Source organism: Dufourea novaeangliae, unplaced genomic scaffold, assembly GCF_001272555.1.
Source record: "Dufourea novaeangliae isolate 0120121106 unplaced genomic scaffold, ASM127255v1 scaffold125, whole genome shotgun sequence".
Taxonomy (NCBI): Eukaryota; Metazoa; Arthropoda; class Insecta; order Hymenoptera; family Halictidae; genus Dufourea; species Dufourea novaeangliae.
The window spans coordinates 4,211,788-4,236,970 of NW_015374020.1; the positions used below are offsets into that span (position 1 = coordinate 4,211,788).

At 44.6% G+C, this 25,183-nt stretch overlaps 1 protein-coding gene across 9 annotated transcripts in view; it reads right to left on the reverse strand.

The window, feature by feature from the left end:
- Nucleotides 1–20,699, reverse strand: part of LOC107189111 (actin-binding LIM protein 2) — a 32,246-nt gene extending 11,547 nt beyond the window's left edge. For all 9 annotated transcript variants that reach the window (XM_015577583.1, XM_015577579.1, XM_015577582.1 and 6 more), the window contains exons 1-4: nt 20,531–20,699; nt 2,945–3,105; nt 2,127–2,292; nt 708–945 (exon numbers count right to left, since the gene is read on the reverse strand). In XM_015577583.1, the coding sequence (XP_015433069.1) occupies nt 708–945; nt 2,127–2,292; nt 2,945–3,105; nt 20,531–20,534 (569 nt within the window). In that variant the 5' untranslated portion in view covers nt 20,535–20,699. The remainder of the gene's footprint in view (nt 1–707; nt 946–2,126; nt 2,293–2,944; nt 3,106–20,530) is intronic.
- Between the last annotated feature and the right edge of the window lie 4,484 nt (nt 20,700–25,183).

Genomic DNA, 25,183 nt, shown 5'->3' on the forward strand with positions numbered 1-25,183 from the left:
AGCAACTGCAAAAATTCTGTGATTACTTAACCCTTGGAAGATGGACGTGGTTAATGCTCGTACAGCAGCAGTGTATACTCAGGCAACTTTGTAAGCATAGGGGAAGGTTGCTGTATTTGGACCATTGTCTACGTTGAATCAATACTGTAACTTGTCATGTGTGAGCAATTTGCGTCGTTTGACTTATCCAAATCAGATTTGTTATACTAAATATCAAACTCTAAAGAATTTTAACTCCAGAGAACCGACCCACATATGGGTACCACTGCAGTCAAAGTGTTGAGTCCCTATCAAGGAAGTTCCCAAGAAATTTATCAACCAACTTCATTCCCCTAATTAAAATTTCACGCTTCAGCAAGATACCTATCCACGTTCTTTAACATTCATCCCCTCAGGACTTTCATTCCCAACCGAACTTCCAAATCCAATCTGTGCTCCCTCTCTCTAATCCTGTACGGTGCTCGGCAATCGATACCAGAGCAGCGAACCTCGAAAGTCAATCTCATTTCCGCAACCAACGTTTTTCGCAGTCTAGAAAATCCGTGCTCGAGGGTGAAACTATCCTCTGTAGATAGAGTCTGGGGCTCCCGCGATCCAATAAAAATTTCACGCGCCCGACGCATAGGAAGCTCCTCATCAGCCTGGACTCCAAGATCAACCGAGACACTGTCGTTGACTGACAAAAACCCTTTTTTTCTTGAACTCACTTTCCCATGTACTCGCCGTGCAGCACGGTGTCGCAGCTGTGGCACTTGAAGCACCAGACGTGCCATTGCCGATCGAGAGCGACCAGGGCCTGACCTTCCCGTAATTGGTTACCGCAACCGGCGCAGGCACCGGGGTCGGAGGGCCCGTCTCCGGCTCCTCTAGTCGCGGTGTTATTGCCGACCGGCGTCGAGGCCTCTCGAACCGGGATTCCGACGCATCGATGGCATAGAGCTTGACCTATAGACAATGCTTGGGTTAGTTTCGCGATTGGACAGATCCGGTCGTCGATCTGCGCTGTTGTCCCGATGACGCACACACTCAGAGAGGCTCCATACACGCCGCCTATTGTCTCTCTTTTATCCCTGGTGCGTATCTTCGACACGCTGATTCATCGTTTGTACGCGCGAAACGCAGCTTTTGCGACGATTTGTTTACTGGCTGATATTTGCGCGTCTCTCGTCGTATAAATAGCCGCGTAATTCGTCGATGTCGATCTTACCCCGACCCCTTGTCTGCATAGGGAGAGAGACTGGTTTCGAGGGATTCAATTCCGTGGGAATGGTTCGCGACCGTTCTTGGTGCTAGATTTTTTTTACTTGGGATTTTATGGATTGGAAATGGTGGAAAGAGCGAGTTCTAGTTGTCGAGGAGAAGGGTCTAGTAGTATCACAACCGTTGGAGGGTTAATCAGGGTGAAGAGTTGTTAGTAGAGATCCGAATGGATCCTTGATACCTGTGGATCTTAATTACTGACTGATCTTGAAAACTTTGTAAATTCTTAGGAACATGAATGGTCTGTAAATAACAGTAACACTTGGATCCAATATCTGTCTATGTTGCCTAACTGAACCCTTTTTCTCCCTATTGAACTCCAGGTCTACCAGAAATGACGTTTAAAAAATTGCACGAACAGGCCGGAACAACGATCGCGCGCAGACCAAGCATCTGGAGCTGGTTCTCTAAAAATACGCACCGGTTCTCTTTCGCGAGAAGATCGATAAAGCGGCCGAGGTTGCAAAGATGCGCATAAATATTTGCCCGAGAACAATGTAACGATCGGATCGAGACGGGGGGAAGGGAGGTAGGGAACGGCGCTTTAACTCGCGACAGGGTCGTTTCAGGTGGTATCTCTCCCTCCCGTGCAGACGTACATTTTCAAGCATGAACCGTGGCAATCGGTACAAGGCCACGCGCGCGTGCACGGTCTCGTTAAGCCGTGTGCGATCCTACACCCAAGTGGTAATTTGCTTTAACAGGTTCGCCGGTAACGCCAATTTCGCGGGTCTCATCGAAAAGGGAACCTACGACGATACCGTTTCGTTGGTTCTATGGAACCGCGCGTGATGATCGTATACTCGTTCTTTAACGATTTTGGAGTCTTCGAGCACTCATCGACGATTTACCGTAACTCTACTCACCTTGCACAAGGGACACTTTTGTCCCTTGACCCAACAGAGGTTGCCTGCATCTCTGACAGTGAAAGCAGTTCGGATGGAACGCGTGCTTCTCGCCCGCGGTGACCACATCGCCCTCCACGTACTCCCCGCAGCCGGCGCACTTGGTGCCCCAGCGTTCCCTGTAGTCCTGCAACAACCAAGAACGTACGTTGCCCCGTGATTGTTTCAACCAACATCGCCAGACACAACATTCATACGCCTGGACGCGGTGTATCGTACGAAGGATCGTGGGCGCCTCTCGTTTTTCGCAGCCGTGTTTGTCAATCGTGGCGCGACCAGCTTCCAGCCCCGAGGAGTTTATTTACGCGCGATGACAAATGGCCCCCTTCACGAGGGGCATTCTTAACGCGAGATTCTCGTTCACCATCGAAACGGGAATAAAACTTGGGAGGGATTCGTGGATCGTCGTCCTCAAGGTTTGCACAGAAAACGTGAGTTAAAGTGAGTTTAGCCCTTTTTTTTTTTAGGTAAAAGTTTGGAAATTCGAAGTCGAAATTTTATCTTATATCATCCCTATAATTTGGGTCGCATACGACCCGGACCTTACTGTCAGAGGGTTAAAACACAGATGACTACAGTTGTTTATGTGGTTTAATAGGCTTTATGTATAGCGGGAGGTGTAACATGAAGTACGAAGCAAGTAAAAATGAAGTGTAAAACGGTGAGACTGCGTTTACCGCGAGTGAATTACGCGCTCCAAATAGTGGCGAACCCCCCGCACGTTCTCTATTTTTTTTTTCTTATCGGGACGGTGATTTTTTATTTATACGTTTCAGTACCTTGGTGCAGTAGTAAGAGCCCTCGCGAGCGAAAAAGCCGCCTTGCGCTAAACTCGCGTTGCACTGAGCACACTTGAAACACCCTATGTGGAAATACTTGTCCTGCACTCGTAGCACCTCCCCGCTGCACTTCTTCTTGCAAGCCTGGCAGAACGTTTTACCTGGAAAAGAGTAAAAAAAAAAAAAAAAATGATTGCGATATTGTAAGCGTGCCTGTATGGGAATCGGGTGACGTGGGGTGTAGCGAAGGAAATGGTGAAGGAAATAAAGGGAAAAGAGTAGTTAGGGCTAGTTAAGGGATACAATAGGAAAAATGGCCTTGAGTAACGGACAATCTGTTCTGTCCTCGTCCATAACTGTAGCTTCAATTTCACGAATTTTTGACACGCTCATGCTTTGTCCTCCATTCTGCTCCTCCACAGACTCTACTTTAACTCTCTAGGTCACGTTAAATGCAGGTTCCATTCCTAGTACCGCGTAACCATCACGTGGAATGATTAATGAGCCGTGTTCAATCGTTCGATAGCTCCGTAACATGTAGTTTAATCCCGATCGTGAATAAAGCCGTGAACGGTAATTCCTGTTATTCCCCATGACCGTGTGTATTAATATTAACGCGGCGTGCCACGGACATAATTTATCAATCTCGAAATAGTCTCTTTTTTCCGACCCATCGCCGACGAGCACTCAGACGATCCTGTGCATCGAATCCTACAGTCTTGTTATCGTTTTAATTCGTGGATCGCGTTCTTTACCGCGAGGAGAAAGGAAGAAACTGCCCCGGCTGATCTTTAATCTACGATCGTCCGAGGTCTTTCACTCGTCGAAGGTAAAAGTTTCGCGGCGAAACCAGTGCTCTCTCTCTCTCCTCGAGCGATCGCTTGGAAAGGACTTCCTACTAGACTCGTGGAAAAAAAATTTCGAGAATTGTTTCGCTAGCAAAACATCCGCCACCTGGTAAGGTGTGCTAATTAATAGCAAATAGAGCGAGACAGCTACGCCTGTTTTATCCCCCAATATGGCCGATTTCTAAGAAACTGTAACATTCTTGTTGGATCGATATTTTCATCGAATAAAAAACAACAACGCTCGATCTCTGTCGTTCCTGATTCGCGACTTCTACTGATCGAATAATGTACCTCGATCTACGTACAGTCTGTCTAGTAAAAGCGTGACCGGCCAAATTATTACCTGGATGCAGTTATCAGAAAAATTCCGGTGAAATTCTTTCATTAGACAGACTGTATGATCATCGATAAAGCGTATCTGGCGTTCGAACGTTCTGAGGTCCGAAGAACTCAAGATAAACCGGCCGTGGAAACGGGCGAAAATTGAAACGAGTTCCTGGCATTCCGCTCGAAATTTTACGAGGCAGCCCAGAATTTCATTTATCCGCCGCGATTTCACCGGTGCAATTCGCGGTTTTCCAATGGCACGATCATCTGCAGACAATTAACGCGGGCTCCCGTGGTTATCCTAGCAGGAACAAATGCAACCTTGCGAAATCGATATCACTGGAGATCGCTAAACCAGGGTCTGAAAATATGTGAAGTACCAATGTACAGATATAAATACCCGACGAACGAAATATCGAGATTACTGTACGCTTAAACGGAGAAGTGGATTTATAACAAGTAAATCCTGTATTACACGGTGGTCGGGTTCGTAAAAATTGCAGCATTATTGTGAATTTCTGTTGTAAGAAACTAGGAACTAGTACATACGAAAAATATAATTAGATTCCGAAAACTAACAAAAGTATCGTGTTATAGGAATATCGTCACATTCTCACACCACAACGTAATGAATTCGGTGGTGAGCCCGAATGTTCCCAGCTGGTTCAATCAACGGTTGTTCGTTCCGATCGACAACTCGGCTCACGTACCGGTCGAATATGGCGCGTTACACGCGTAATCCGGTCGTGGTGTGGAACCTCTAACTAAAGCGTGACTCAAAGGTCCTGCTTAGCGTATATACCTGTCGCGCAGTTACACCAGGGGGAAGAGTGGAGAAAGAAAGGAAAAAAAAAAAAAAAAGAGGTCGTCAAGCAGACGAAGAAAAAGGTGGTTCCCCCGAGCACTTGTCGGAGTGCACTTATGTACGCCGCGAGCCGGGGCCCGCGTATCGAATCCGGGTGAAGGTCTTCTCTTTCAGACCACGCGCAGCAGCACAAGTGGTCGAGAACCGGCCTGCATTCGAGTCGTGAATTTCCAAGTCGTCAGCAAGTGAGATTGGCGAAAAAAATCCACGGATAATATATTACCTGTCCGTCGACACGGCTCGAAGTAATCGGCTGGCGAACAAAGCAACAGAAAAGAGAAACACACGCAAGGAGGGGACGCTTGATTCTGTCAGCCGATCAAATTGTTCGTTGCTCGAGTCGACGCGATTAAATTGTTCTCGCCGGTTTTTACCGTAATTTTCAGTCGTAAGATTTCTAAAGGTAATAACAATGTAGTAAACGTACATTAAGGGTTAATGGATCTTTCGGCGGGGCCCCAGGTTTTTCAATTACCACCACGCACGCAATAAACCGATCCAGTTTTTTTCGCGGTTAATTCGACGTTTGCTGGGCGAATGGTCGTACAATTATTGTATATCCCTGTCGCGATCGTGATCGATGTGGAGGTGGTTCATAGCGTGGGTGGGCGCAGTTTTACTGGGAAAACTTGGGTATACATGTAACACCTTCTCTCGAAGATCAGAACGGAGCGCGATCGATTTTTCGAGTTGCATCGGGGGCTTAGCTTCAGAGCGATCGTAAATCGTGGCGAAACGATCCAGCGAGATACCACCACGTGTCACAGCTGCGACGAGAGTTGACACACCACGTTCTCGGTTACGTAAACGCAATTATATTCAACACTCTGGCGATCGTTGACTTCGTGCTATATTCGTTGCGTTTGTAGCTGGGTCGAATAAGTTGACTTATCGCTGGACTCGCTTGTAACAACGGCGTTAAGAACTTTTAACGTGTTCACTGCCATGGTGGTTGTCACCGGTGATCGGAGCCATTACATTACACTCAGGATTCATTACATTTACAAAGAATAAGATCGCATCAATCTCAAGATTACATTTTTCTCCAATTTCGACCAGAGAAGATCCAAAACCCGTAGCGAAGTTAAGTACAGATTTCGTCATTTTTGGAGGTCAAGTGTCTGGACAGATCAACAATAGACCTTTAATATATTCTGATTGGCGAGATCTGACGTAATAGTACGTTTTTTCGTTACAAAGACCAGGTCAGAATGTATTCACGTTGTATCCTTGGTTACGCAATTGCCGATTCGTTTTTCGTACGCCGTTCTTTTTAGCATCCAATTCCCGGTACACACGATGACAAATGGCAATGGCTGGATAGGTGTTTGTTTCTCCTATTCTACTCCCAGCCCACGAAGTGTTAAGGAAAACGGCGAACGACCGTCAGACTTGTCCAAGCGACTGGTTGACTCACGCTGAGAACTTTTTCTCCGCCGTTCTCGGCTTCCTCCCGGTGAAATGGACATTCCTTTCACGCCTCGAGAAAGAAACCGATTTTTCCTAATCGGCGACGAACGATTCACGGTCACACAAGCGGTGAACGTCGTCCATGTGACTCTCGGATCTGTAGCAATTGATAACAACTGAACATCGAATTAAGCTTAGACTGTGAGGTCTCGTTAACTGCTCGCGAGTGTATCCTTATTAGTCTCAAATTCTCCACCAATCCTCTAGACCAGTGTTCTCCGACCTTTTTTGGGTCATTCCCCACCTCAACAACTCAAAGATCTCGATGTTCCCTTAGCATAATAGTAAAACCAAACTTCCCTTTCAGTGAGGCGTACGACCCACGTTGGGAAACTCTGCCCTAGAAAAATTGCTCCGAAAGTTTTCAATCACTACTATGCTAACAAACTGTACGCCAGAAAGATCCTCGCAACGTGTGCAAAGAAGCCACGAGAGTCCAAGATGGAGTATATCTCGGTAGCTCCGACTCAATGAATCAATCGACCCCATGCCAGTAGGGTACCAGATAATAAACGCCGTCTGTTTCACTAACTTATCTGTTGTTTTGAACGCTAGTCTCTATCTCTTTCTCTCTTCCAGGCGGTCTATAAATTACTCTGGCCCGTCTGTCGCTCACAGTAGTGTTAGCGGCGTAAGAAAGGGGATGTCCGGCCTGGTCTCTCTGCGCAGAGCGCGATTCATTATTGGAAAAGCCGGAGAGAACGAACGGGGCCAGTTATCTTCCCGAATGAGTCGATCGATTCGCCTCGTTATGCAAACAAAACATTATTCCGCCTCGTATCGCGAGACTGTGTTCGCGGTCGAGGAAAACACGATTAGCGTAATCCACTTTCTCGCCCCGACCGATGAGTAATTAGGTCTCTTCGCGTCGTCGAGGCGAAAAACAGGAGCGTCCTCTACTCCGATATTTGGGGCGATGTCATCATTCGTACGAAAATACGAGGGTGACTCAAAAATGATGCGGCTGGAAAAGTCGACAGGATTATTCCACGGTTTCGAGGGAAGGTCGAGGTCTTTGATATAGCTGGAAACGGGAGTTGCATCAGCATCGAGGAATTCCTAATCTTTTCAACGCCTCGAAATGTATGCTTAAGTAATAGGCTCGTCGAAGAATTTCTTGAAGCCACTGGCATTCCATTTGGAGATTTACCTCGTATCTTTTCAACTACCGACGATTTCTTCCTGAGTAATAGGATTGTCAAGGGATTTCTTGAACCCCTTGACACTTTATGTATTGGGGAATTTATCTCTTCAGCATGGGACATCACAAAAATTCCCGAATCAATACGACTGGACCTTATTAAATTATTTTTGCTATACTTGAACTGTGATCTTCCCTCTCCATTCTAATTTTTAAGCTAGAATATTAAAAAATTAAATGGAAGAAATCATATTTTCAGCAGGCTCTCACCGTTCTCTTACTTAAACCACACCTCAATCGAATCCGGTAGGTACGTGACACAATGCGACAACATCGTGTCGAGTGTATAAAACACGCACCAATTTGTCCACGCAACTTGACATTTTTCCAGTGCGACCGGTCTCGCTTTCCGGAAGCATAAATCAAGCTTTCTCGGCTTGTCTCCTTAATCCCGTTTAAACGTCTGTACTTAAGTGACGGATCACGGAGGAGTACAGCGAGTAAGTATGGCGTCGAATCTCGCGGTACGAGATTTATCTAAATCATCAGATAAGGCTCGATAAGTTTCATTGAGACACTCGTATCCTGAAGACTCCCACTCGACGATCTTCCATGACGAAGAAGCAACTCGTCTTCGTCGGCCGGCGGAGCTTATGCAAATAAAGTGCGGTTTAATAGACGACGATTTACAGAAATTTTCGTGTGCGGAACGGTTCACGCCGTATTTAATTTAAAAATACACGGTGACATCACTCGAAGCGAGCGTGCTCGTACATTTTGACGTCATTCCCGCTGTCACGTGAGTTAAAAGCGGACTATCCTCTTTATTCCCGGTGAATTTAATTGCCCGCGGAGTATCGACGGACGATTCTTCATTGTTCTGTGCTGTGTCTCCAATCATCGGAAAATTGAACAACTTATAGATCGATTTACGTGGATCTGATTGTAGCGGAATTATTTGCGGTCGGGGGTCAGAAGATTCGTTCTAGGGACGTTCATACTTTTGGCCGTTAATCTATGTGTTATATATGGCAGTGACGTGATACCCAACGGAATCGATCTTCCGAAGAATCGAATCGTAATCGAAGATCTCCAATTCGTTACCGAATACACCACTGAACAAACAAGAATCTCGGACGTACAGGCTTTCTCGTGGTCGTTTTCCAGACACGAGATCGCGTGGCCAGCAGGGAAATTTAACGAGGAACGCTGACAACGGGCGAGTTCTGTTTGAATTGTGCGGAGTCTGTCGTTCGTGAAGAGACACACCCTCGTCTGGGCGTCACTCCTTCCAATTTACGGCGGCTTTCGATCGACTGACTGGTGTGCGTCATTAAAAGCTAACGAGAAATTGGTCGAATATTCTGCACGGCGAACGAATTCGAAATATCAAGGCTGTTTACTTACTTCGAATAATTAAGTCTGTTTACTCACTTCGAATAATTAAACAATCGCGGGAGAGAAACTCGGTGTTCGAAGAAAATAGAGAAGCCCAATACGTTTACCGATCACTAGACTGCGGATGTGTATGCAAATATAGATTTTTATGAATTTATTTCTCAAAAGCGGTCGGAAAGAAAATTTTATTTGGCCTGTTAAAGGTTCTGGTAAGTTCGAAAAAAAAAAAAAAAGGAAAACCTAAATAAGCTTACTAAAACTTTTTACTGTCTTCTAGATGATCGAATATTCTATAAATGCATAAAATTCGCAGTCTACTGATCACGATCGACAGTAAATCATTCGAACATCGGTAATTTCACATTGTAAGCCTGATAATAATCTATGTCAAGTCTCGTGAAGATTTATACTGTAATCGATTAATGTTTACCACGCCCTCGTTAACTCTGACGTTTACTACAATACCGAAGATCGTAATACGCTACTGGGAAGCGCAAAATTTCCGTACAGCGTTTGGTATTTCTCTGATATGTTATGGCGTACACGTTCTCATGAATGGATCGCTATTGTATACGTTACACATGTATGTATGTACATAACGGAGCAAGCACGAAAGAATAGGCAGCCAAGGGAAGTCTTCTGAATGCTCGCGACTCGATCGCGGATTTTATACGTTCGCGGCGTATACGAAGAGGGTGTCTATACGGTGCAAAGTGCAAACACATATTTTCTTAATTGGCACTCGTCTCTCTGTTCACAAAGCCGCGTTTGTACCGCGAAGCCTCGCAAAGAAGAACTTATATTTTTCGCGTACTTATCAACACGCATATACACTGTCGTTCGAGTTTGTAAACGACTTTATCGTGTTTGCAAGCATCAACCGTTCCCCGATACACCTCATTTCATTGAATGTTCTTCGTCATGCTATCCTCATGCGTATTCGAAATATTGAATTTCGAGCTGAACCGTCTCCGAGCTCAAGAAGAAAAGTAAAGACCGAACGAGGTATCGCGAATGATTGCAAAATCGAAAGTTATCGTTATTGATAAATATTTTCGTTATCTAAGTAAAATAAACTAATCCCTATTTATTCCGATCCATGATATTTAATTCCTCGAACCAAAATCTCTTTGGATACAGTAAATATCCTGGGTATTAACCTTGGAAACACGCCCTCGTCTTCGAAACTCCATAGGAAGAAAATTGCGTGCAAAATATTAACAAGATAGTGAGACACAATTGCAAATGAATCTCAAAAGAGTATGGTATCCAAAGATGAACAGAATTCCTAAATCACGTGTCGACCAACGATTAACTCTCGTAATCCTCCCCGAAAGCGTTTCAGAATCGTGAAATACGCGAGATATTTAGAGGCAAACACGGTAGCTGAACGATCCCGTTGAAATTCCAGGGGGCCGAATTGACGACGGCTAATCGCGTGCAAACCGGTAAGAGCCGCCGTGGGAGGCGCTCGGAATTTCTAATGAGCGATGATAAGGCGGGAAACGTCGCGACAGCTGGACGAATCCGGTGACCTAAAACACCTACGAGGCCCCACTTATGGCTGAAAACTTTTTATTTGTTCCTAGGCAACATCCGCTCGAAACAGGCTTAGCGATTTCGAACGGTCGACGATTTATTTGGCGGGAAACGGAGGGAGACATTTACGCCTCGAGGGATCGTAACGACGTTAGAGAGAAGAAGAAGAAGAAAAAAGTTACATCACTGGTGTTCACCCACACGCTGTTTGTCCTACATCCACCGTACCCCGACTCGCAGCATGTTAACATGATTCATAAGCCGGTCTAAATGGGATGTCGCGAAACGGTGTTTCCAGGTTACCTAAAATTCCCCCTGAAATTCCTTGTTATTAATTCCCCCGGTTCAACGAACGGACGACCTATCATTTACATCGTTTATTAACTAGATATTTCGTGGAGTTTGCCACGTCCGATTCACTTTGTTACGATGTTCTTCCTTTAGTAATTCGATCTATTACTGGGAAATTCAGGTGTCCATCCTCCTACTTATTAATTCAGATTAGATATTTCCCTTTGCAAACGCCCACGGGACATTCCTCGTCGAATTGTGAATTCGAATTCACAGACTTTCAACGCAGAAAATTCGATCTTCAAAAGATCGACTGACTTTCAATACGCCAATCAATTTGTTTACAACCTGAATCGTAATATGTACAGACAGAAATTCATTTGAAGGTGCTGACATAATAAAACTCCCTGGCCTGCGGTTCAAAGCGGAAGCTTAAAGAGGAAAACCGCTAAAAACAGACCGCATTCCTCCGTTTCGAAAAAGTGAACCGGTTTCCACGGTGTTGTACGAGGAGGCTCCCGTAATAGCGATTCATCGTCGAACAGCACGTTCTACATAATGTTCCTCTCTCCGCTTCGGTATGTTAATATGATTCATAAAGTGGTCTAAATAGGATGTCGCAAAGTGGGGTCAAATGCGACGACCCCTAAGTGGCCCGGCTCTTTCTCCCAATGCACTCTGGGTCAGAGGAATCGGGGGACGATTGAATGCGTCCGATGCACCGTTTACCAATCACTGACCAATTATTATGCACTTCTCGGTTTTTTTTTTACTTTGCGTCCATTGAAAGTTGCGAACGAGCGGTAGCAAGCGTAGAGAACGTGTCCACGGAATGTTTGGGGACGACCATTAACAGAATTAACGCCTGAGCCGTGAGCCGGCTGACAAATAATATAACTGAATTACACCGTGTAAATAAATTTATTTAACGGTTCGTTGACGACCAGCCGTCGTAAAATATCTTGTTGGCTGCTTGAAGCGCCTGGATACATAGCCGGAGAGGTTCCATTGCCTGTTTCAAGTTTGCACGATAATTACACTTCAACGATAGAGGGTATCAAGATTATGTAACGAATGGTAGTCGCGATTAAAAAACGCAACTATGGAACTGAAGAGAAATCTACAAAAAAAAAAAAGCAACTTCAACAATATAGGATATCAAGATTATGTAACGAATGTTATTCGCGATTGGAAATTGCAGCTATGAAACTGTCTATGCAACTGACAAGAAATTGCATTAACGAATACCTGTTTAGATTGTGTTTCTTGTAACTCCTAATTCTTAAACTGTAGTCTCGACTAAAAATTGCCCGAGAATCTGGCGGTCTGGCGTTATCAGCGCTCCACTCGTTTAATAGCTCATTCTCTCGTTATCGGTATTTTTGCACGCTGTATCTGGGCGTATTAACGGTGTATAAAAAAAAAAAAAAAAAGTATAACAAATCGGACAGTTACGTGGTGATAAGAGCCCTTCCATCGCTGTCTTCTTCGTTACTCGACATACAATTCGACACTCGGAAGAGTTCCCCGTTCCGAAACAAGACGAAAAGGAGGACCGGCGAAGCACACGCGGATTCTTCCTGTAATTCATTTTTACGCAAGCCAGGCTAACACAATATAACCGAGCGTTGCGTATGCAACAGGATGCAACGGGCCTTCGGCGTGTAATTAACTGCATTACAATCGTGTTACAACTATTTAATAATGTATCGGGCATCGCGGGACGGTAGGCCCACGGGAAATGAATGGAAGAATTGAATTACAAAGTGGCTCCTCCGTGGCACAACCGTGTACTTAAGTTCTATCTAGGCGTTGCCGATTAGCGAAACAATATCGCAACGATTGCGGGTCCACGATGCAGAAAAACCGGTGGATAAGCATTCATTATCGAGCATAATGGTACGTTAATTGCCTCATTTTGTGAAACAGTCCAGTAAGAAGGAATCACCACAGCCAGAGAAAACTCGTTTACAACTTTTCATAAGTCATTATTTCCTTGTGATTAGTTCAATCCTTTTTTTTGCGTAATGGACCAAATTGTTTTCCTTTACTGCCTGTTCACATGGTGTATATTCACTAGGGAAACAATCAATGAAAATGTGAAGTACACTTCTAAATCGGTAACACACACCGTCAGTTGAAACACTAGAAGTGATAACGTACCCACATAATAGATGCAAGGCTAAAATAAATTCGCAAATTATTTCCAGATTGATCCATTGATAATAAAAGTCGACGGTGCTTCACCAACTGCGGATCGTGGTTGCTTAAAGATTCATCGTCCGTGTCAGACGGTCACGTCCGTTTGATCGGCTCGTCACGAACGGAGGGAAATCATGACAAACTTTTCAAGGAAATAATATAAAACGATATCGAAGTACTTTTTTGCACTTATAAAATCGTAGTCGGCTTGAATGTAAAGTGAAATCTATCGCATTCTTTTTTTTTTGGGGGGGAGAAACTGCTCCAGCAAGTTTGAAGATGAACATAGATTCTGGAGATCTAAACGCGCCACTCCCTCGTTATAATCTACTCGAAGGACCCGTGCGAAGAGCGTTAATCGAGGGAATTCTATAAAATGGCCAATCGCGTACTTCTTAATAAAGCTACCTGTCGTCTGTAACCGTCTTATCTAATCACTACTTCTTCGCTATCTGAAATGACTCGCTATTGCCGATTTAAAATTCGACACGCTTCTCTCTCTCCTTTCTGAAAATACAACAGCGTTATCTGCGAATGGCGGATGATGTCATGCGACCATCGAGGAACGTTACGTATATATTCTACATTAACCGATATACTTAGCTGTCGTAAGCAATGGACTCTAGTCCGACTTTTGCGCGCTGATAGTTCAGGGAAAGTCCAATCTGACGCGACAATTTTCGCAACAAGAAGCTACTGTCTCACGATCTTGATCACAGCATCGATATTTGGATAGAGTGCACTCTCGGATAGGAGTAAGCGATGGGACTTGTAACAAGAATTTCCCTCGAATGGAGATTACCAGGTAATACTTCTGCCGAAGAAAACAGTGGTTTATCTATTTAGAACGTTACAATTCTAAGACGACATTTAACATACGATTCGTATCTGAACAAGTGTTCAAAATGACCTCGTTTGCAGTGCCCGGTGTGTGTGTATGAGTCACCATTCCCGTTTAGAATAACTATCATTTCGAACCAAGAAATAGCAATTAATCCCTCCATTAATTACACGTTACCCGATAATTACGTTGCCTATTAGTACACGCACTTCATAAAACACTGTACAAACGATTCTGCCTGTACTCGGTGACATTTCATGAAACGAATAATTAAAAGCTCACTGGATATACAACAACAATATCATTCACACCGAGAGAAGTCGCCTACTACCCTCTCTTACCCTTCTTCAGCAGCTTCTGCTTCAGTTCCACGTCCTTCTTGACCCCGTTACTTTCACTGGCTATGAAATTCTCGCTCGTCTTCGACTTCATTGTCCCAGTCGGTGGTCGTCGACTGTTGCGTAACAATCCAGCGCGGGCGAGGCGGCGGACTACACCTCCGTTTCTTTTTCTCCGCTCGATAAGATAGCAGGCGAATACCTTGATACGGAACGCGAGCCAGTGAATTCGGTTCGACGTGACACGTTCGCGATATATTCGAAACTGATGGTTTTCAGTCGATTTAATTCAACTCGTAGCACTCGAAACCACTCGCGATCCTCACTTTCACACACGATATCATCGGCACGACCGCCGATCGTAGACTGACTGCGCCGCCGCCTTCGTGGTCGTCAATGTTCGGGATCGGCGGCGCGGGGAAAAAGAGAGAGAGAGAGAGAGAGAGATCCGTGCGTCGAGTTTCGATTGTCAAGTGAAGCCACGGGGTTCCACTGACGTTTACTTTTCACGGCCGTCACCCGGCGTGATTGCGTGCGGCTGATCCTGGCACGACGACGGCTTCGTGACAGCGAATGTCGATCCGTGGGGAACCGACAGGAAACTTTGAGACCGGGGAATCGTTTACTTCGGAACTTGCGTAGCCAACTAATGAGTCCTGCGCTAACGGGAACGGGATATACGGGGTGGGCTGCGATTTCTAGGCGATAGTAGAAAGAGTTTCATTCAATGATTTCCGAAAGAAATTATTTTCTTTTGTACGAAGTGACTTTGAAAATTGGATTAGAAAAATACAAATTTTATTGCGTTTTAGTTTCTACTGAACATTGCCTATATCCTCTACAACTACCTATTCATTCCTTTTTTCAGGCAAGAGATTAGGAGTCGTCCCAGGAACATTGTCCCGGCAACAACACGAATCATTCGGTGAAGCCATTGTACCAGGCAGGCAGGTTTAGCAATCCACCTGAACGAACCGAGCACAATAATACTCAAAGACGTACTACGTCTAGTACGGCGGGGGATCGGTTCCGGTAAAAATTGGAAAGGCCGCGGATACTGTTTCGCCTCGATCGCTTTCAGGCGCAGCACGCGAGACCGAAACTTTTCGACTCCCTCCCACACGGGGGTTGCGTAAACAAAGTCTTTGATTCCAAGGTATTTCTCCGTCGGCGTGTCTGTATACGCTTCTGTAACACATACCAGGACGCTATCTGAAAGCAGATAACGCTTGGCCGGTGTAGAATTCCCGCTCTCGATGCACAGAGATCTGGTAACATAATAACGCGATCTTGTAATTGATTTCGTGATAAAGGTAGTTAGTTCTTCCTCCCCATTGTCGCGGGGAAACGCGCAAGTGGTGGACGCAATTCCGATCGAGGAAACGGTTGTTCCCCTGTGGCTTGCTACCGTTCTTACGCAACAGCACCGTGCAACTACCAGGCCAAAGTCGAACTTTCGGTATTAGCCCCGGAATTCATTTGACGTTAACGAGCTAACGGTTCGGAAGTTCGCCGTGGTCGCCTGATTTCTGCGTACTTAGAGTCGGAAACCACGGGTACACAACCGAGGGTAAACAGAAATTTATGCAACTGCCTCTTCCGTGTTGGTCCTCGACCCGACGATACCACCTTGATCTCCGTGGAATTTAAATTGCCGGCGGACGTGACAGGCGTGTTGTGAACAGTACCAAGAATCCGTGAATGGTAACTCTACACAGAATGACTACCCTCTTCCCACTCTGCATTAATCGAATGATAACGAAGTATCGCGAGTTGCGAAGAGCAACTTAACCGTTCCTGCAGTTACTTATATCAGTGGCTACAACTGCTGCGAAGACACTCGAGAAGAGTGTTTTCGTGTTCGAGTTATCTCACAAAATTACCCTGCTTTGTTTCCGATAGGATCGCATTTAGCGACACGGCTGCTAGAGAGATAATTAGTCGTGTGTATACGGTGCATTATCGCGGGATATTTAAAGGCAAGAAAGGGAAGAGGAAAGGATCGTATGAACGCGATGCAAGATCGACTGCCGTTCGAAAATAGCCTGGGGGGGGGGGGATATCGTGCAACTAAATATACCTGCATGCTGATTGGTAACAGCCTGCGATGTGTCTCATACAATGCGTCTTCTAAGGCCAAGCCGTAGTTTTCTTTATCGTAGAATGTATTTCTAGAGTATTCGAACCGGAATAATCTGTTTTCCCCTGTTTTCACGTACAACCGTCGATCCGATGAAATATCCACCCGGTTGTTGGACTTTCGAACGAGAATTTCAACGAGAAAAAGCCGAGATTCATTCGGCCGTGATCGATCGGCGCTCGATCAGGAATGCGTGACGCCCGGTATCGTGGCGTCGGAATCGGAGAAACGCGAAACTGGATAGAAAAATAAGACGAGTGTCAATATGTACGTACATGCGTGACTGACAATGAGTCACGTACTTTTCGATTCTTTAAGGCGAGTTTCTTGTTCCGTGCTCGTTATCGAAAAGCCACCGCCGCCTATCCCAACTTCGACTCGTAATTAGCAGATTGGTTATCTGCGAACTACGAAAAAATCCCGGTACTCGATTGAAGGGTTTCGTGGTTCCCTCTCTGACGATGATTGCACAAGACGTCGATCCGTTTAGGTCTTGAGGCGGTACGATGACCGCAATCCCCACCGCGCTACCATTTTGTCACTTTAAACTTGTAGCCAGCAGATAAGAACGTTGTTACCTCTGGAGACGTTTGTAGGATGCAAGAGGACGGTGAAACTTCGTGCAGTCTTCTTTCTGAGTTCGTACGTCTATTCCGAGGCTACGAACATTGATGAAAGTTAATTGGACACCAAGTTGGGAGCTCTTCTGAATTGGTGCACCCTTTGATCTTCCAGTTTTGCCCCTGAAAATTCTTTGCTTTTGTGATCTATTAACAAATCCACTTGGAAATTTCAGGTACGATTTCAAAGTTCACGTTGTTGTTAGGAAGAATTTTAGAATTCTTCTGTTGCAAGAATAGAGCCTAATTAATATTCAGATGTAACTGTATCTGCTTATTAGATAATAAACACCATTTCCCCGTATTTCGCTGGTTACATAACCAGAGAGTTACGTTACATCCACTATGGAGACTTCCTTGCAGGATCTCCACCAACTGGTAACCCGAATACGGTAGGTAGGCGAAATATTGATTCGCGGATAATCAGGAGAAAGGACACCGGGGATTCGAGCCCCGTGGTCCTTTGTCCTTAAACAGGGAGGATCCTTTAGATTCCTCGATTCTTTTCTTTGACACTTGTGCGTGAATGTTAAATATTGTATTATAAGTTTAGACACAATTTATTAACTGACAATCGAGTATTCCTCGTACATAAGTTACACAATCGATATCATAAATAGTAAATGATTCCTCGTAACGAAATAAAAATAGAATAAATGTCCTCGTTTTCGTGAGTATTAACTTTGAAATAAAGATTTATCTGGTGTTTCATTGTACCATTATCAAGGTGCACGTGTAATAATCGATGTAAGATTCGCAGTCAAGGTTCGTCTTCTCGTTAACGAGCGTCAGAACGACTGCGACAAGTTCCGGTGCATTTTGCTGCACGAGATTTTCCCTTCCGGCTAGCGGCGCAGTGTGAATCGAATGCAACGAGAGTGGAGAGGGTGGGTATCGATCTGCAGCGGTTGCAGTTTCACTGAAAAGCGGCAACGGAGTAAACGACAACTCGGAGAGGGTGAGACCCTTGTGCCAAATGTATGTCAATGTACAAGGGACGCGAAAAGAAAATCAATACCATTCGTCGATCGTTGCATTATTTAGAACGATAGTCGAAATGCACCCTCGTCGCGAAATAATACACCACGATTCCAGAGAAATGACACGGCTACACTCCCAACGCTTGTCTCTGCGTTAGTACATAGTTCTGAATTAAAATCGATTCGGCTGTGAACGATACACAATCATACTTGGACTAATCGTTTTGTAAATTGATTCACTGAAACACAAACTGCATGGAAATTTATTTCGCCCGTGAAAAATGTGATAATACAGTTGATTTGTTTGTGATCTCATGCAAGTATTTCCACAAGTTTCTTGAGGCCCTAAAATCCCTCCTCATCACACGAGGGTTAAACATTATTTTTTGTAATAAAAATCATGTTTTGATCTCTAATGTTATCTACATAAGCCATTTATAACTATAACGGTATTAGCATATTTATTACTTTTTAATAGAAATCTAATTTTATAATTAGATCGAGCCGTAATTCCTTACAACATACGGTTTCCACTACGAGCGTCCGTGTATGTATAATATAAATGAGCAATCTAGATATCGTTACACACGTAGCATACACGATGTCGCGAAATTCGAGTGTATAAATATCAACCGCAATTTCCTGCGATACAGATAACACGGCGATTACACTCGAGCGAAGTCAATATCCAAAGCCAACAGACGCATACACGGCACCGCGTCTGGTACTTCGGTTCATTAAGCTTGTTGTATTCGTGTGCACTTTTACTGAATTGATATTAATCATGCTTACCGATGGATCAAGCATCTCCGGTAGATACAATCGATACACAGAAATACACTGTTATTCGGCTTTGTGAGCATGATAAAGGTGGAAATTGTGCATAATATCATCGATTGAAGAAAATACTACTTGAGTCGGTAGGATAAACTTTCGTCTCGCAGGATGCAGAAACGCTGGGGCTGCATGCGCTACGTTGCAGCCGCTTCTCTCGACGCTGCATGCGTATTGAAGCGCACACACGATGCATCGTGCAAGGCACGGTGGTTGCGTGGGTAGAACGCATAATTGCGAGGAGCAAATTTACGAGCGTGGCGTCCTCAGATACAGCCCTGAAACTGCTAGTGCACACACACATACGAACATAGGGGCTACCGAACAGAACCTTTCCGCCCTTGTCAATATTTCATGTCGATTTTAAGAATACTGGTTGACGTATGATTTGATTTGAAAAAGTCAATCTGTACGATTGTACGTGTTCTAGTGATAAAAATTGTTTATTAGGTTTTATGAATGTTCTACAGCGGACTATTGTAAGCAGGTCATAAAACACTGTAAGATATTTCGGTAAAGTTTATCAATTCTGTCAGAGTGGGATACTTTTATGAGCAACTGTATACGCGGTTATATTGGGTCGTTCGGAAAGTTTGCAGCGTTCCAGGTGTCTTTATTACCTTTTTATTTGAGTAGCAAAGAATCGATTGATCTGGTAAACGTACACCGTCTTCGAATGTATATTTCAAATGTATCCACTGTGTAAATTACTCATCGACCTTTTTCTTTTTTTTATTAGAGCAAAACAAACGAAGATAGTAAGTCTATACGCAAAGAACGATTCAAGTTAGCTTAAACTGCGAGGTATATACAGTAAAATCGGGCTGTTACAACCTGACCAAAACGATGACCTACAAACTAACTTCCAATTAGTTAATTGAAACTAATTGAAACTAATTGAAAACATGTAAAAATTGCACAAAAAATGTGAAAATAAAACCGAGATTGCGTATTAAGAACCACAGGCCAGAAAGGTTGTACCTTCAAAAAATCGAGAAACCATCCGAACGACCCAACATGTCTGACGTTAGACCGTCGTCTCTGAAAAGGTAGAATCTTCGTTTGCATTCCAAACACGCATGGTTACGCAACAGTGTGACACACGTTGAAAACCCGAAGATGCGACGCGTGTGCACTCGGTCCCGTTTTTCTTTTACGTAGGAATCGATGCGCATAGGACGAAAGGTGTCACGGTGGGAAAGGAGAGGTGAATAAAGGGTCGGCGGTCGGCGGATTTTGGGAGTCGGTAAAGGTGGCGGCCCTAGACGAGCAGGATCGAATGCGACCCAGGCTAGCGGGCACCGCTCGAGAATGCAGGTCACTCTCTCTCGAATAGCGCGAAAACAAAATGAAAAGGAAAAACAGCCGGTGCGCAGAGGTATATAGACGTGTCCGGCTCACCCTAGGAAACGTCAAACCGATGGATCCGTCTATTTATAGAGGCCCCGAGCGAGTTTAGCGGGGGTACGATCTTCGCGGAAAACATTCGGCGTGCTCGTCACGAGGGAACGGGGGGAACACCCGTGAAAATCGGGCGGAAACCGCGAACGAGGAGGCACACACACAACAGGGGCGTACCCCGCACACACAACGCTTTTTTATTTTCGTCGGCGAGAACGATAAGCGTACACACGGGATCCACGCGCGCACACATGCTCTCGCCCACAGGGGGGAACAACGAAGCCGCGAATAGAAAGAGAGAGAAAAAGCTTTAGCCGGCATTCGCCACTTGGTTTCCACTTTCTTACTCACCCATCTTTACCGTCTGTACCCGAGATACGATGCTTCCTGATCACGTGTCGTCGCAGACGGTGAGTTACACGATCATATTACACCACTGGACACGATTAAAAACGACACGCGCGCGGGATTTCACTTAGGAAATCACGGGAAACGCAAGAGACCTTCTCACCACCGAACGCTCGACGTCCGACATTGTAGTGGCGGCGAGCGCGACAACGCGCATGCGCGTCCCTTGGACCACTGCCGTACCTAGATTTCGAATCGCCTCGCGTTTTCTTCTTGATAAAATATGAAGAAAATCCTTAGAGTGAGGATTCTAATTGGTCTATATGACTTCTTTCAAATTTCTAAGTATCTTATTCATATTCTCTGATGTTCTTTATGTAATTTAAGTAGTTTTATTGCTGGAAATCGTAGTTACGCTAATTGGCGCCAAAAAGGGGAAGCGAAAGAAATAGTACTGTTCATTACGTGCGCGTATGTATGCGAGGTGGGAAACGCAAGTTCTTCGAGTGCAGTGAATCTGTGAATTAATGTATTTTTGAACAATATAATAATGGATGTTTAAGAAGCAAATGGTTCTGAGTGATAGAAGTACGGAAAGAGAATCAAGAATCCTGGAAAATATTCGTCGTAACTCAATGCATTAGAAATTAAGCGGTCGTGCCTGGTGACGGTGGTAAGTATTAATTGAACTTTAATTTACATGCGTTGTTCAAACGATATCATAAATGAATTATTGCGTATAAGATAACGTAAATAATTCATAAGCACTCTGCATATTATTAGCATTTGCAAATGTAACATGACACTGTTAACTGTTGTTGAATATCCAATGATTATTGGGGGTTATAAAATTGAAAAATGGCGGCACTTTTGAAATATTCTACACTTGTGGTCTAGGAAAAAATGTATGTGTACTACACTATTAAACTTATTTTTCCAATTAAAAGGTACGCTATTGTATACAGTGTAGCAGTAAATTGTTTAAATAACAAATTTTGCACACGTTTTCGTATTGACATTCGATAATGTCGTGTTACTACAATAGCGTCGCGTTTTAAAGCAATCGAACTACACTACAGTCGATAATATAGGTTACTAAATGTAGTACATACCATTCATCAAAAAGGCAGAATTTTATGAAACTTGGTATTTCATGCTGCAGTTTTTATTATTTTATTTACAAATAAACATAACCTGACATTTAAATCTATAAATCAGAATCTTGAACTTAAACAATCAAAGCTGCGCTCAATGGAATATTTAGGGTTATGTACAATCGTCTCCGTATAATTACCATTTATCTTATCATTCGAAACTAATGTTTCTGAAACAGTAAAAAGAATACCAATAATATTATTAAGTTCCGTTATTGTTTAATAAACTTAGAAAAAACTGTCCTCATTCACATTGAACGACCAAGTTTACCACGATCGTTCATCAGATGGAGCCACCGTAGCGTTGAGATGCTTGAAAGAGAAAACACTAATATCTATATTACAATTAGAGCACTAATTGAATGCATCCTTTTTCTGCAAACAATTTCATTACTAGTTCCAGCAAGAATATAATATACGTAATATCCTAATTACAGTAAATACTAATATTTCAGCACGCTATCCAGGAGCAATCACGTTTTTGCTAGCTATCACTTCATGAACCACGGCAACCTCCTAACTGTAGTTTTCCCTGTAACATTAATCACGGAAGTTTTTACAGTGGACACGTAAATAGAATGTGTCCGGCACGACAGGCTCGCAACAGCGTTATTTCTCGCTTCATTACGCGCTAATTTGTAATTTCTGATGATTGCGTGTCTTCGGACATACGGCGAATCAAGTAGGAAGAATTTGAACGTCATTCGAATCTGTAATTCAGTACAGACCCAATGAGACTTTATCGTTCATTATGTTCGAATCAAGATCAATTTGTCGACAATCGAAGCTCTTATATCTAACGCCAGTTAGCTTGTTGAAGTCGTTTTTCGGATCTATTCAAATCTTTGACGGACTCCCAAAATATCCCGTCAAGTTCCCACCGGCCCTAAAAGATAAAACAAAGTCACCAGTCGCGTTACACGGGCATTATTCACGCGTGATCCTTTCATTTTTGATTAATTCATGGAAACGGGGGCCCGAAAGGCGCCAATGGACATCCGCGGGCACACTAAATGGAGCCGCTCCGACGAACCGTGAAATTAGGTAGCATCGTTATCGAAACACTGAACAGGAGTAATGAAGACTTGAGGCTGATTGTACCGGGACCCATGCCAACGTCTTCGATGGCTAGGATAAAGCCCAGTCGTGAATTTCACTCCGCTTCGAGTAATTACTCGGTCCCTGCCGTTGATTGACTCGTTTAGGCTCGAACCGTCTGTTAATCGATATTAATCAAAGTAGCGATCTCTCACAGAGGCCTGGTCTCACGGTATCGGTCGTCAAAGCAAAGAATTAACTTTAATCGACTTACAACGCGAACGACATACCTACCACGTCCACGGTGAACCAGTAGATAAAGTTAGGCGATTGTTACGTATCCATCGATATACGACTGCACGCGAAATTAGTTTTTTCGCGGTCTTTACTTACCCATTATCATGCATGAAGAGATTAACACCAATGGGGCCGTGGACGTATCGTGGGAAATGCAACTCCGTTTGCTCTGAAATGGCACTTCGATCATCTTTATTTCCCATCAAGATTCTAGCATATCGCAGTTTAATCGTCAAGAGGTCTAAATTCGAACACGATGAAATCACGATGCTTCGTTCGTTAATTCTCCACCGTTTTGAGTCCCGAGATAAGGCATCGGGCGACTTCCTCCGTTTCTTCCCTCGGCGACGCTAAAACCGCAAACGGGGACGAGGAGGCGTAGAAGCAGTCGCGGAGGGTGGGAGGGAGGAGGAGGACGATGGTTAAAAAGACGGCGATTAGTCAAGCGAAATCGTCCATCACGTCTGAACATACGAGGAACACATGCGGGGTCTAGCTTCTGCCGCACCTCTCGAAATAGAGGGAGAAAGAGCGAGGAGGCGCGCACACAGGGAGGGAAAAGGCTATGCCGGGGGCCGAAAGTACCGAGTTCTTTTCGGCTAACCGCCTACTTAATTAAAACAACATTAAGCCGGCCGGCTTACGCTGTTCTTCATGGACCGTGCAGCGGACAGGCGAACCGCGAAACACCAAGAAAGAAGAAGGTGGAAGAAGAGGAGGAACAGGGTGAAGGCACACAAGACGAGAAGAGAGCAGGCAACGTCGTAGCTGTTAAATCTCGGCTGTAACTGCTCTGAAACCCACGAGTGTGAGCTCTCGGCTCCCGCGCCGCCTCATAAACTACGTTCCTTATTAAATTATGTACATTTGGCCGTCTCCGCCTTGCGTATTACGCTCTTTCCGTCCATCTTGGATCCGGCTGGTTGTCCTCGCTAACCGATTGTGACGCTCGGAATAGCCAGAGCCTTGCTAATTCAGAGTGATCCTACTCCGATGGTCACACACACATACGCACACGGTCCCATCAAGTAATTTGCGACTCTGATTTCAGGATAGCCGAGATTACTACGTATCTCGATCTAATCCGGTTGCGTATAAGTATTGAGACGTGTTGGCCAACTGATTATACCTCTTCGTACCTCTACTCATACGGTGGTGTCCTCGACTTCAATATATTCAGCGATGACTAAGTTATCTACTGTGACGACTTTATAGTTTAGCCGACCGAAGGCGGTTGGCAACGATTCCGTCGGCGGTATCAATGAATAAGAGATTCGGGACTTGGAATCAACTGGTCAAACATGAACCGTGACCTTATTATATCGTATCGCTGTGTTAATTACGTCGTAAAGAATATTGCTTATTAAAGGAGATCCGCTTTCGGCAGCGAACGTATTCATGGCGTCATTTTATTCGCGCTCATTCCGGCGGACTGAAAACGATATTTCTTCTCGACGATACTGAAACTCCTCGATGTTTTTACTCTCACTGGGAACCGACGAAAGTTTCTTCTGGTTAAGAATTATGAGTCTGTATCAACGAGACTATTCCAGAATCGGGGAACGAAGTAACGGCCTTAGTTGTCAGCGCACGCTAACCAATTAAGTGCCGATGAACGAATCACACGGGAGTGTGTCTGGCTTCCATCGGGGGCCGCGATGGCGACGGGTTTTGCGTTATTTAAACGGCGTGAATTTAGACCTGACAGGTGTTTCCGTCGTCCGCCTGTCAGAGTTTTTACTATCGTTTGTTAGTCCCGCGACCGTTTCTCGTAAAACCGTTGCCGTACCGCTGCCGCTCATTACAGTCGTTCATCTCTTAATCTGACCAAGCCTCGCGCGCGGTTTTTCGGTCCTCCGCGGTATGATATCCGTCCGACGTTCCCCGTACGTGACCTCGTCCGCGTAAAGGTATCAATCTATTTAAAATTCCATTTGATTTAATTAGATCGAACAGATCGGGATAGCAGTAGTACATGGATTTAAGCCGAGACTAATTCGGAGTAGACACGCGCGACGGCGGCGGCGCATCCGAGGTGGGGAAACACGCAAGCACGCGCTAGCCAATTAAGTGCAATGCTGAAGACGAAAGGGTGAGAAATGACCGTGACACTTAGCAGTCTTAAGTAGGAAGATTTAGAGGCGACAGGTGCTCCCGATAGCATCCT